The sequence below is a fragment of the Eulemur rufifrons genome, chromosome 29 (assembly GCF_041146395.1).
Source record: "Eulemur rufifrons isolate Redbay chromosome 29, OSU_ERuf_1, whole genome shotgun sequence".
Lineage (NCBI taxonomy): Eukaryota > Metazoa > Chordata > Mammalia > Primates > Lemuridae > Eulemur > Eulemur rufifrons.
In genome coordinates, this window is record NC_091011.1 from 63,124,735 (window position 1) to 63,136,981 (window position 12,247).

The 12,247-nt window shown below is 29.7% G+C and overlaps 2 protein-coding genes across 10 annotated transcripts in view; one reads left to right on the forward strand and one right to left on the reverse strand.

Annotated features, from left to right (window-relative positions):
- The window catches only part of COG5 (component of oligomeric golgi complex 5), a 276,711-nt gene that overhangs the window by 200,793 nt on the left and 63,671 nt on the right, over positions 1 to 12,247 (reverse strand). The gene's annotated exons all lie outside the window — the stretch shown is intronic.
- GPR22 (G protein-coupled receptor 22) lies at positions 1,368 to 6,982 on the forward strand. 2 transcript variants are annotated; one of them, XM_069462336.1, is made up of 3 exons: positions 1,368 to 1,757; positions 2,692 to 3,627; positions 5,331 to 6,982. In XM_069462336.1, the coding sequence occupies exons 2-3, from the start codon at positions 3,548 to 3,550 to the stop codon at positions 6,655 to 6,657; spliced, it is 1,407 nt and encodes a 468-aa protein (XP_069318437.1). In that variant the 5' UTR covers positions 1,368 to 1,757; positions 2,692 to 3,547; the 3' UTR covers positions 6,658 to 6,982. The 2 variants fall into 2 exon arrangements, with proteins under 2 accessions (XP_069318437.1, XP_069318438.1); XM_069462337.1 differs by lacking the exons at positions 1,368 to 1,757; positions 2,692 to 3,627 and adding an exon at positions 3,654 to 3,724 and having other exon boundaries at positions 5,331 to 6,657.

The following is a 12,247-nucleotide window of genomic DNA, read 5'->3' on the forward strand; positions in this document are numbered from 1 at the left end:
GCACAATATTTTAGAAATTCACAACAAAATTTTCCACCACATTGCTCTCAACTTCTATAGAAATGCAATTAAAAACTCATACACTAGTCAGCCATTTCCCTATAAAGCTTAAATAATACCAGTGGAAGATTATAAAAATGCATATTTCTTTTCAAAATTATAAGGGAATAATTTCAATTATAAATAAAATTTAGCATACATTTTGCAAAATGAAGATGAATAGTCCTAAAATAATGGATATATGATTAATATTCTAATAATTCAGCCATCTGTAATGTCTTCCATTTTGTCAAGAGATATAGAATCCAGCCACTTTATATACTTAAGACCAAATTATCCTCACTATTAATAGAAACTTATTTATAGGTAACCAAAATTAATAGAAAATTTAATGTTAAAATATTTTAGATTCATTATTTAAATCACTGTTTTCATTTTGAAAGTGTATCTTAAAATAATTTAGCTTTACAACTTACAGACATGTAACTTACTTTTTCCTTTACCACATATATTTACTAACAACATTAGCATGCAGCTACATATTTAATATAATATTTAAGAAGTAGCAATTCACTCAGAAATGTGCCCAGGTCAAAAACAGAACTAGCCAATTGAAGTAAAATATTATGGCAAATGATCAGTATATACCTACCAAATGAAAGGGTTACTAAAGGAGAAGACCAACTAGTAATCTCCAAAAGCAATGCAAATGATTAAAGTTTTAACCCTGAGACTATGCTATCAGCAATGAAATTTTAAAATATATATATTTTAGGGTATAATCACCTTAGATCAATTTGGTTAATATTTTGAATGAATGAATAACTGAATGAATGAGTACTTAAGTCATGACAATGTTAACACCTTGAGATGTTCACAACAATTTGGAATACACAGAGAAGATGACTTGAATACAAACAAACTAGTTGAAATTCAATGTGGCTCACAGTAAAGATGCAGTGGGTTTCTATTTGTAGAACAAAGAATCTCAACCAAAAACATATATAAGACTAAAATGTTCTCAAGTGCAATTATCAAGGCTTTAAAAAGAATATATACTTTTTACTATGTAACTCTTTCTTGCTCCCCTACCTCCCTGAAATTTTTAATGTTTGGCATAAGTGACCAACAAACCAGAATAGAATATACATTTTTAAAATACTAATTTACACATATTCTATTTAAGAAAAACATACAACCACTTATAAATTTAGTCTTTTTTAAAAAAGCATCCTTATATAAAACAGTGGGGGGGGGGAATCCCTGCTATACATATGAAGCACAGTTTAAGCTCAATACAACTGACCAATCAAAATTAGTGAATGCACTGCATCTCTCTGCAGTGGAGAGAAGCGACAAGGTAGGCTGTCATTCTGCAAAAGCTGCCCAGAACAGGCTTTCCTCTGAAAAGCAGTGCCGTTCCTTTTTGGAAAGACAGAATCTAAATGTTGTCTCTGGAGACAAGAAGCCTTCAGTATGTTAAATTACTTTCATTATGTATTTTCAGATGCTTATTGATTCCACAGTAGGAAGAGTGAGAGACTGCAGCAGCCTCTAAGCAGCACTACATGTTCCATACATTAGCAGTACTGCTGAAACAATGGCACAGTACAGACACATATTTTCATTAAGGTCATTTTCGAAGAGATGTTTATGACCCTCTTCCCCCAGTCCTCTACTAACAAGTGAACAAAATGAATCAATCAAAACTGGAAATGCTTCAGCTACATCAAGAATTTATCAAATCTTTAGCGGAGGTAAGATGTGTTCCTTATTATAGTATACGGCTGCTTTTGAACTGGCATAGTGGGTAAAATTACTTTGAAAATTTTCAGCCTAAATTTTAAGAGTTTGTTTAATTCTACTTATTACTAAACATGTATTTTTAGATCTATTTCTTTTAAGATATAATTTAAATGAAAATTTTTAGGATGCATTGTTAAATACAAAAAATATTCTCTGTTGATTCATTACGAAGACATCAGCTTTTAAGTCACTTCAGACATACTAAATATTCTTAATGTAATCAGTACAGTTTTCCTCGGATGTTCAAAAAATGCTTGTACTTTTTAAAAGAACCAGGTTTACTATAGAGCTGTTTCAGCTGTTATTTATTACCTAATTTTATGTTAATTATTATTGGGCATGTTTATTGAAGATATTTAATTTGCAGTTACATTTTTGTATTATCTTTTACATTTCAACTACATAATTCATCAATGGAAATTTATAGTATCTTATCATGGAATCTGTTTTAATGAGTTAAAATTCAAACCATGTGCTAATAATTAAGCAAACTACAATATTTTTACAGCAAGAGATGTTCAATTTATTACAAAGAGGGAATGACAATATGCTTAGTGTATGCTAACTGTTCATAATCTCTGAAAATGCAGGTTAGCTTCAAAGCCGAGAGCAGAAATTAGTTTAAAAAATACAGCTTTTCACTCACAGTTATATTCAAAATGTTAACTCAATTGTTAATATATACAATCTTTATTAGCAAGAGAATCTTTTATATAAAGAAATTCTTCATTTTATGCATATAGCTGTGGCTCTAGTAATACAGCTTGATTATTTTCCTAACACATATCGTTTGGTTTTAAAATTAACAAAACTAAGGTAACTTTCAATTAATTGGAAATTATTAAAAACCCTACTTCTTAACCTTTTTTTTTCTCTTTTCACAAGGGCCCACAGCAGCTAATTCAGTATTTACAACCGATAATATGAAGAATGCAATTGACTGAGCATCTCCCTAGCTGTCTGAACCACGAACTGCAAGATATTCCTGCAATACATGATTCTAAGACATTAAGGAGTTAAAACCAGGGAAAAGGTCTACATTACTGTTGGAATATAACAAATGGACAGCATCCTCAGAAGATACTACATAAAATAACCACAGAAAGAAAACTAATACAACCATAAAAGCTGAAAACAAAATGGTGAGCATTTTTAAAGAAGTTATTCATACTTTAACATGCCAGAATTGTGGGAGCTACTGATTCTTGAAGAAATAATGAAACATGAATTTCCACAAGGAAAATGACATACTTTACCAGCATGCAAAATGAAGCTTTAACAAGTGTTTTCTGCACTAGATATTCAGATATTCATATCAATTGATGTGGACTAATGGATTTTTCCATCTGAGTTTTATGACCAATTATGTATCCTCTTCTAATGAAAACAAACCAAATTAAGTGGCAGATGGTTTTTATCAAAAGAACATGGACTGGATTTATAATATAAAGCAAGTTATGTGATCAAGAAATCATTTCAAAATAATAAGGACTGCTATAGAAACAGATTTATAATTGTAACAAAAGGATGTCTAAATACAGTTTAGAAGTTAGAAATCTTATGTTTCCTTTTTTGTTTTCACATATTCTGGAAAATAAAGAGACTATCATATATTCCCTCAAAGGGAAACATAATTCCTATCATTTGAGGAAGTTTCTCTTGGTCGTGACTTTTTAAGGCAAAACAAACACAAATATGTACTGTTTTTAGAAATCCATCAGCCAACTAAATCTCATAATTCATGCAGTTGAAGTATTGGAGAGAAAATGAGAGAATTCCTACAAGACATGAAATAAAACACAGCTACTTCACTGCTGTCAGGTAAAAAGTCATGTCAAAATCTGTGAATGACATCATGTATCAATTTGTGAAAAACTGCCATAGTGAGACAAAAGGCCAATAAGGCAACAGCAAACAGGTAGGTCAGAAGATGCATGCACCTACCACACTGTTTAACATTTACACAAGAATAGAATCATGCTCTAGAGGAGATGCATTTTTCTTAATGATCATCTAACTTGACATCTCTGGTTTATTTAATTATAAATCTAGGCCAATGTGACAAAGATCTGATGTTTAATCTGTCAGTTCAGAAAATTTGGCACACTCAAAATTTTCCATTTTTATAGGATTTCAATTTTAGCCAAGACCTTCATTTACTCAAATATTTCTCTAGTAATACTTTATATCAACTCAAAAATATTATCATTTATTTCTGAAATACTACACAAAAATAATATGCATAAATAAAATTGTATTCTAAAACTTATCAAAGGTAACATCAAGTAAAGGTTAACATGAATTTTGAAGATTATTAATTTTTATAATGTATGTTTGAAAATGGTTTGCAGTTGAAATGCTGTATTTGAAATGTGAAATATAGTTGGTTGTATGATTTCATATTTTAAACTGAATATACTGATTACTGACAATTTAGCTCAGAACATCAGACATTATTTTTATAAATTACTTTAAACCCCTATAAATTAAAATATAGATTTGCATGAATTAGTAAGAGTTTGGTTTTTTTCTAATTTTCTTCAAAATTATACACTGCATGATGTACACAAAAGGTTTCACAAGTAATGTGTAACTTTAAAAGCTTCCACAAAAAATGGGCTTCACATACTCCTTTTCCCTAAAATTTCATCTTTTACTTTAAAGGCTCAGCTTAAACAAATAAAATCAACTGATATATTATTTTATACTACTTTAAAAATGGGTATTTCTTAACGTGATATTTAATTTAAATTTTCTCCTTCCACAAGACACAAGAGGGTGTGGTCACAAAATAAATCATTCACAGGAGTGATTAGTGCTCTTTTACCAAGCTTTGTGATTTTCTACTTTAGCATAAAGTTCCTTTTCTTCTAATTTTTGTAAATTTGCCAATTGTAAAGTTCAGTGAGCATTTTAACTGTGATATATGAAATACTTATCATTTGCCTATTTCTGTGGGAAATAATTCCAAAAATCCCCAAGCACATTGTAGACTTCTGAATATGAAATTCGATTTCAAACTAGTACTCTGTACCATTTATCATTTTCAATGAACACTTGTCCTGTTCATTTGAAATCTCATGGGAATAATTACACCTATAATCATTGTGCTAGAGCACATTAAAATATCATTTATTTCTTACCTAATCATATTTTTAATGAAATTTTAAAACACTGGGCTAAATTAGTTTTGTATACTGGGTAGTTTATTATACAAAAATATACTTTATCTCAAGTCATGAGCTTAAAAACCCAAATGAGGAACACCCTTTAGTGTATTAAGTAATTTTACACTACTGGGGAAATTTTCCATACAGTTATTTCTTCAAAAGGAAACCACAGTTTTTATTTACATCAAAACAATGCAACCTGGATGTTTCTTAATTCTATACTTTCCATTAATAGTTTACAAACTAAAAATTAAACTCAGTATACAATAAAAAAGATTTTGAACAAGGAACACCTGTTTTATACGTCATTTAAATTGCCAAATATCAAATAGTTTATTCTATTTCACTTTCTAGGGAAAAAACCAACTGCTCCAAAAGAATGTGTTTTTCTCCCATTCTGGAAATCAACATGCAGTCTGAATCTAACATTACAGTGCGAGATGACATTGATGACATCAACACCAATATGTACCAACCACTATCATATCCATTAAGCTTTCAAGTGTCTCTCACCGGATTTCTTATGTTAGAAATTGTGTTGGGACTTGGCAGCAACCTCACCGTATTGGTACTTTACTGCATGAAATCCAACTTAATCAACTCTGTCAGTAACATTATTACAATGAATCTTCACGTACTTGATGTAATAATTTGTGTGGGATGTATTCCTCTAACTATAGTTATCCTTCTGCTTTCACTGGAGAGTAACACTGCTCTCATCTGCTGTTTCCATGAGGCTTGTGTATCTTTTGCAAGTGTCTCAACAGCAATCAACGTTTTTGCTATCACTTTGGACAGATATGACATCTCTGTAAAACCTGCAAACCGAATTCTGACAATGGGCAGAGCTGTAATGTTAATGACATCCATTTGGATTTTTTCTTTTTTCTCTTTCCTGATTCCCTTTATTGAGGTAAATTTTTTCAGTCTTCAAAGTGGAAATACATGGGAAAACAGGACACTTTTATGTGTCAGTACAAATGAATACTACACTGAACTGGGAATGTATTATCACCTGCTGGTACAGATCCCAATATTCTTTTTCACTGTTATAGTAATGTTAATCACATATACCAAAATACTTCAGGCTCTCAATATCCGAATAGGCACAAGATTTTCAACAGGGCAGAAGAAGAAAACAAGAAAGAAAAAGACAATTTCTCTAACCACACAACATGAGACTACAGACATGTCACAAAGCAGTGGTGGGAGAAATGTAGTCTTCGGTGTAAGAACTTCAGTTTCTGTAATAATTGCCCTCCGGCGAGCTGTGAAACGACACCGTGAACGACGAGAAAGACAAAAAAGAGTCTTCAAAATGTCTTTATTGATTATTTCTACATTTCTTCTCTGCTGGACACCAATTTCTGTTTTAAATACCACCATTTTATGTTTAGGCCCAAGTGACCTTTTAGTAAAATTAAGATTGTGTTTTCTAGTCATGGCTTATGGAACAACTATATTTCACCCTCTCTTATATGCATTCACTAGACAAAAGTTTCAAAAGGTCTTGAAAAGTAAAATGAAAAAGCGAGTTGTTTCCATAGTGGAAGCTGATCCCATGCCTAATAATGCTGTAATACACAACTCTTGGATAGATCCTAAAAGAAACAAAAAAATTACCTTTGAAGATAGTGAAATAAGAGAGAAATGTTTGGTACCACAAGTTGTCACAGACTAGGGAAAAGTTTAAGTTTCACCAAATCCACATTCAGATGAGTTTTAAATTTAACTTGTAAAAAAATGAAACTACTGCCAAATATAAGAAAAAAAAATTTAAGTATTGGTTATGTTGTAAATTTTCAATGTGAATGTCAACTAGATTAGGTCATATATATTCAATTTCTTCATTACTTAATGTATTTGTTGCATGGCAGTTTGTTAAAGTAATATCATGTGTATATTTTGTCAATATTATGTCCATCAGAAGATATTCATGTAAGTCATATTTTCTAAAGAATAAATACATAGCCTTAAAACAGTGTATAACTTTAAAATGTAACTGACATAGGTATCCTTGCTTTCTTTCTTTTTTTTTTTTTATAAAATATATTGTTTCTAAGCCACAAACTACAGATATATTTGTATGGTGATAAATGGAATAGCATTTTGACATAAAAGCCAAAATTATGGACTCAAAACAATCAAAACAATCCAGGATTTTCTGTATCACTATATTATGTTTCCTTGTATAGTATACTTAATGTTATATTTGACATATCAAAAATAATGAACTATATATAAAACTTTATTTTTTCTTTTGAATGTAGAAAATCATAGTGTTTAACAGGATTTTAAAATCCATGAGCCAAAAAACAATCCTGTATATGTACACCAAAATAGGGAAACTTTAAAATTCAAGTTTACTATGAAAAAAATATTGATTTTTCTAAGATCAAATAATATACAAATGAATCTACAATAAAGGGAAGGAATAATACTAAAGTACCAGCCTCTTTCTTCCTTCCTCACTTTGCTTGAGTCTAAGCTAAATGCTCTGGATTAATATAATATACTGGTAAAAAAAAAAAAAAAATAGCACATTAAAATAAACCAATTTCTGAACTTTATTCAATTCAGCCTTTTGTATAACAGAAGTTAACTATCCAAATCTGAATACCAGGAGGGGAAAAAGAAAAGAGAGACTTTATATCACTGTAGAAAAGCCTAACAAAGCCAACTGTTTCTAATTTTAGATACACAGCACTTTAGAGTAATAGAATTTACACGATGTTCCTACGCAATCATAGCTCCCAAGTATTTCAAAATGTAGTTCTATTTCCACTCTGAAAATCATTAAAGCAACAATAAATCTTGTCACTTTTTCTACCCTACCACCACTTGATTTAAACATCTTTGTTCCAATCCTGAATTCATCTTGAAAAACTATGAAATTACCAACCCTAACTATAGATTATAAGGATTGAGATCTCATATCAAACAAATATTTTCTAATTATTATAATGTAATAATCTATCAATGAATACTAATATCATTGGGTCAGAAAATTAGCAATAAGTTACTTAAAATAGGCAAATACTACATTATAACTGGTTAGCTGGACAACTTTTATTCTATTTTTAACACTGTATTCACTAAACCAAGTGGCAACTCATTTTTAAATAAAAAAAATTATGTCCAACAATTCAGTAATATATATCATTTTTATATAAATAAAAGAGATTCATTCAATCTAGTTTACTAAATACTCTAATCCATGGAGAAATCAACACCATGCAATAGCTTGAACAAACTGAAGTTACATGGCAAATTAAATAGTGATTTATTGCTGATAAGGATGTTAACTTATTGTCAAATATTGGTAAAAACCCAGTTTTCCTTCTGCCTTATTTTCTACTGTTTTATGGAAATAAAAAAATGCTTCAATTTCATAAAATGTAGAATAAGCAAGTAAGACATGTTTTTTGAAACCCTGAAGAGAAATTAACACTTCATGTATAAAAGTATCAAGAAAATTTTCATTTGATAAATACATTTGGCACAGCAATATATCATTTAAACATATATTCATTAAAAAACTTCAAAATGAATTTTGTACTTGGACTCCCAAGCATATGTTAAAATTTTAATATCTAGTTTTGTAACATTAAAAATTAGACTATTTTTAGAGCTTTCATATTTAAAAAAAAAAAAAACCTTTATGTTTTAAATATTTTTACTCTTTAGGTTTATAAGTATGCCAAAGAACTCACTCAATATAAAAACAGAGATTTCTAATATATTTGCCTAAACTGCTTTCATGCTTTCTTGTCCTGTGTAATAAGAAATTAAACAAAATAAGAAATAAATGGCAGTATTATAACATTGCCCTTTAAACTGCTATTATTTCCATACTTGACATTGGAGCAGACATTTAACAAGCATTTTTGCTCATCTGTAATGATCTTTCAGGTGTACAAAGGGCACCAATTGATTTACAACAAAGAAAATTCATACCTACTATTAGCTTCTATTAGCTTTTTAATGTGCTAAATAGCATGTAATATGTAAACCAAGATAATATTTATGTGCTAAAAATTCATCTTTCAAAAAGTCAGAAATATACTTGTAACTACTGACCTCAGCTTAAGAATGAGAAGCTTAAGCAATTTTTTTTAATTAAATGTTTGTTCTGTGAAAAGATGAAATATTTTTATTTTCTTAATGATGGGCTTCACTCTAATGTGCAAACTTTTCACTTTATTTCAAATAATTTTGCTTTAAAAAAAATTAATGCTAATTTTTCCTGTTAGAATGAAAATCAAAAAATGCAAATGCAAAAGAGACAATAGTAAAGTCAATATGGGATCTTTCTTAAAACTATATTTTTCTAGCCATATGCTATAAATCACAGACATACATATCAATTTGTATATAGTTAATTGTGTCAAGTCTTCAAAACAATAGAAATAAGAACTATTTTTAAAACCAACCAAAGATGAGCTCAACAAGATATGAAAATTTTATTTGCTTTTTTAGATTTTTGTTGTTGTTGTTAATTTAAGGAGGTTATTATTCTACTAACTACTACCCTATAGATATTCAAACCTATTATGGAGACTGAATTATTTATGCTCTTTAAAAAATGCCATTCATAATAAATCTATATTTTTCACCCAGGCTAAGTCAATTTTTAGGTATGTGGTCTATTTTTTTCATTCCCTAAATAAAATGACAGTAGTCTCCCCTTATCCGTGGTTTTGCTTTCTGTGGTTTCAGTTACCCATGGTCAACCGCAGTCCAAAAATACTGAATGGAAAATTCCAGAAATAAACAATTCATGAGTTTTAAATGGTTCTATTTAAATTTGTTGATAATTGTTCTATTTTATTATTGTTGTTAATTTCTTACTGTGCCTAATTTTAACTTAAACTTTATCATAGGTTTATATGTATAAGAAAAAACATACTATATGATATATTATCCATGGTTACAGGCAACCACTGGGGGTCTCAGAATGTATCTGTTACAGCTAAGGGGGTAATACTATGTAGCAAAATCTCAGTTCTCTGGAAATTAAAAATCAGACTCCTTATTTAACTGAGATTAGACTTAAACATCAAAAAAAAATCTAAAATTATAAAAGAAAACAGGCCCTTAGTAGAGCTTTATTACACACAGTGTTTCAAGGCTACTTTCCAAAGTCAATAAAACTTTTAGTTTTATTGCATTTTATGATTATACAATTAAGTGAGCTTTATAGTTCAATTAGCAATTGAAATCATACAGTATAGAGGCATTATGGTAGATACTTTGAATTATATGAAATAGAATCATTACCCTCAAGAGCTTAAAATCTAGAATCCAGGTACTAAAAAAAATATAGCAATACCTAAAAACAGAGGCAGATATGGTAAATGTTATAAAAGAAGAGTAAAGTTCTTAATAGACATGCTATAAAAGAAAGGTAAAGTTCTTAATAGACAAAGAAGGAACCGATTATGTTGAATTTAGGAACAGTACAAACGAAAACATTGTTGAGGAAAGCTACTGCAGTATATTCTAAAAGAGCAAATTGTTCCTTGGAAGGAAAGGAATGCAGTAGTGAGGAGTTATCTAGAAATTAAATTAGGGCCATAAGATAGAAGGCCTTAAATGCTAGCACAGATCTCTGGAATGGGGGAATACAATATGAGAAATGGGCATCAAAACAAAAAATTAGTAACAGGAATATGTAGACAGAATTGACTGGGTAAGACGCAGAAGATGGGAAGCTATTGCCATCACCTTGATAGGTACTGAAAAGCCTGGCAAAAAACGATGGCAGTAGCTCTGCAAAGGAGTGTACAGATGTGACAAGCAATGTGAAGGCAGAATCAATAGGGTTTGACAACTGACTAGAAAGACAACTGGTATAAAAGAGATTGACGAATTAAATATGATGAACACAAGGAGGACCATAAGAAACTAGATTATCCTCAATGATCAAGGAACTATTTAATATTTAATTATGCTCTGCATAAAATACATGGATAACAAGGGCAAAAACAAAATTTTTGGCAAAGCAGAAAATTCAATAAAGTAAAATAAATAACATTATTCAAGGATGTTCTCTAGTTATTAGAAGGTATTCAAATGAAAATTTAAAATTGATGTTTGAAATAATCTTCATATATTTTGAAATTGGTTTATTCCATTTCACCATTAAACACATTTTTAGTAATTTTTTTAATTATAAAAAATTATAAACACACAATGAAAAATACCAATATATATGAAGTGAAAAATACAAATATCATCCTTTGTTTTTTCTCCTATTAATTTATGATGAACATCTATCCAACTCATTATATACATGTTTCCCTCATTCTGTTAATAGCTACATAAAAATAATTTTAAGTTAAAAACTTAAAAATACATAGCAATATTTCTAAAAGACAGTATTAATAAAAGAGCAAATAATTAAACCTTTTTCTATTGTAACTAAGTAGCTTCAAACTATATTCAAAATCACCTTGGAAAATGTAAGAAAAGTAACATGACAACTAAAAGCAGGTTATTTTTCTGAATAGAGGGAAGAAGCAAAGGGAAAATCGTAAAATAATGTATTTCTTCTCTTCTCTTCCACTAAATAAGATGAGAAATAAGAAACCTAAGGGAAACTTTTAGAGATTATTTTTTTATATCTCAGAGATGAGTGGTAGTACATACTCCTAAACGTAAGCCCCCTCAAGGACTGCAGTGAACTCGAAGAAAGGTAAACATGAGTTGACCCACAATAAATGTGAGGGATAAAATCAGCTCAGGTAATATCATTAAAGAGAAAAATGAGATAATAGAACCCAGATAAGACTGGAAAAAGACCTAAAATACTTGGAGATGCTCAGCTCCTAGAGAAATACAAATAGAACACAATTTGTGGGTTAGAGTTCACAGGAGAAAACTAATTTGAAGACTTTTTCTAAAAAACATTTCAAACAATAAAAAGATATCCCAGTTGACAGACTGGTCATATTAGAAATATAACAACATATATATGCATCAAAAGAAATAGAATAAATATTAGAATATTATAGCAATTCACAGATGTTTGAAACAAAGTGGTGTTAAAATGTAGAAACAAATGGAAAATTGGGCGTATCACTAATAAAAAGAGCCATTATCTTTTAAGGAATATTCATTATTTCAGGAGAAAAAGAGCTGAGCAAAGTCAACCACAATAATATTTCTCCCTTTTCTCATGATAAAATAACACGTGAAAATAATCCTAACTATCTCTACCATTCTATTCACACATTTTTTACAGGCCTCCACAAGCTGTATCCCTGGCT

Bases quoted from the DNA above. Each gene is read 5' to 3' on its own strand.
- GPR22 (XM_069462336.1), top strand. From the start codon at position 3,548: ATGCAGTTGAAGTATTGGAGAGAAAATGAGAGAATTCCTACAAGACAT. The intron at 3,628-5,330 runs GTAAAAAGTCAT...TTCACTTTCTAG, and splicing joins AGCTACTTCACTGCTGTCAG to GGAAAAAACCAACTGCTCCA.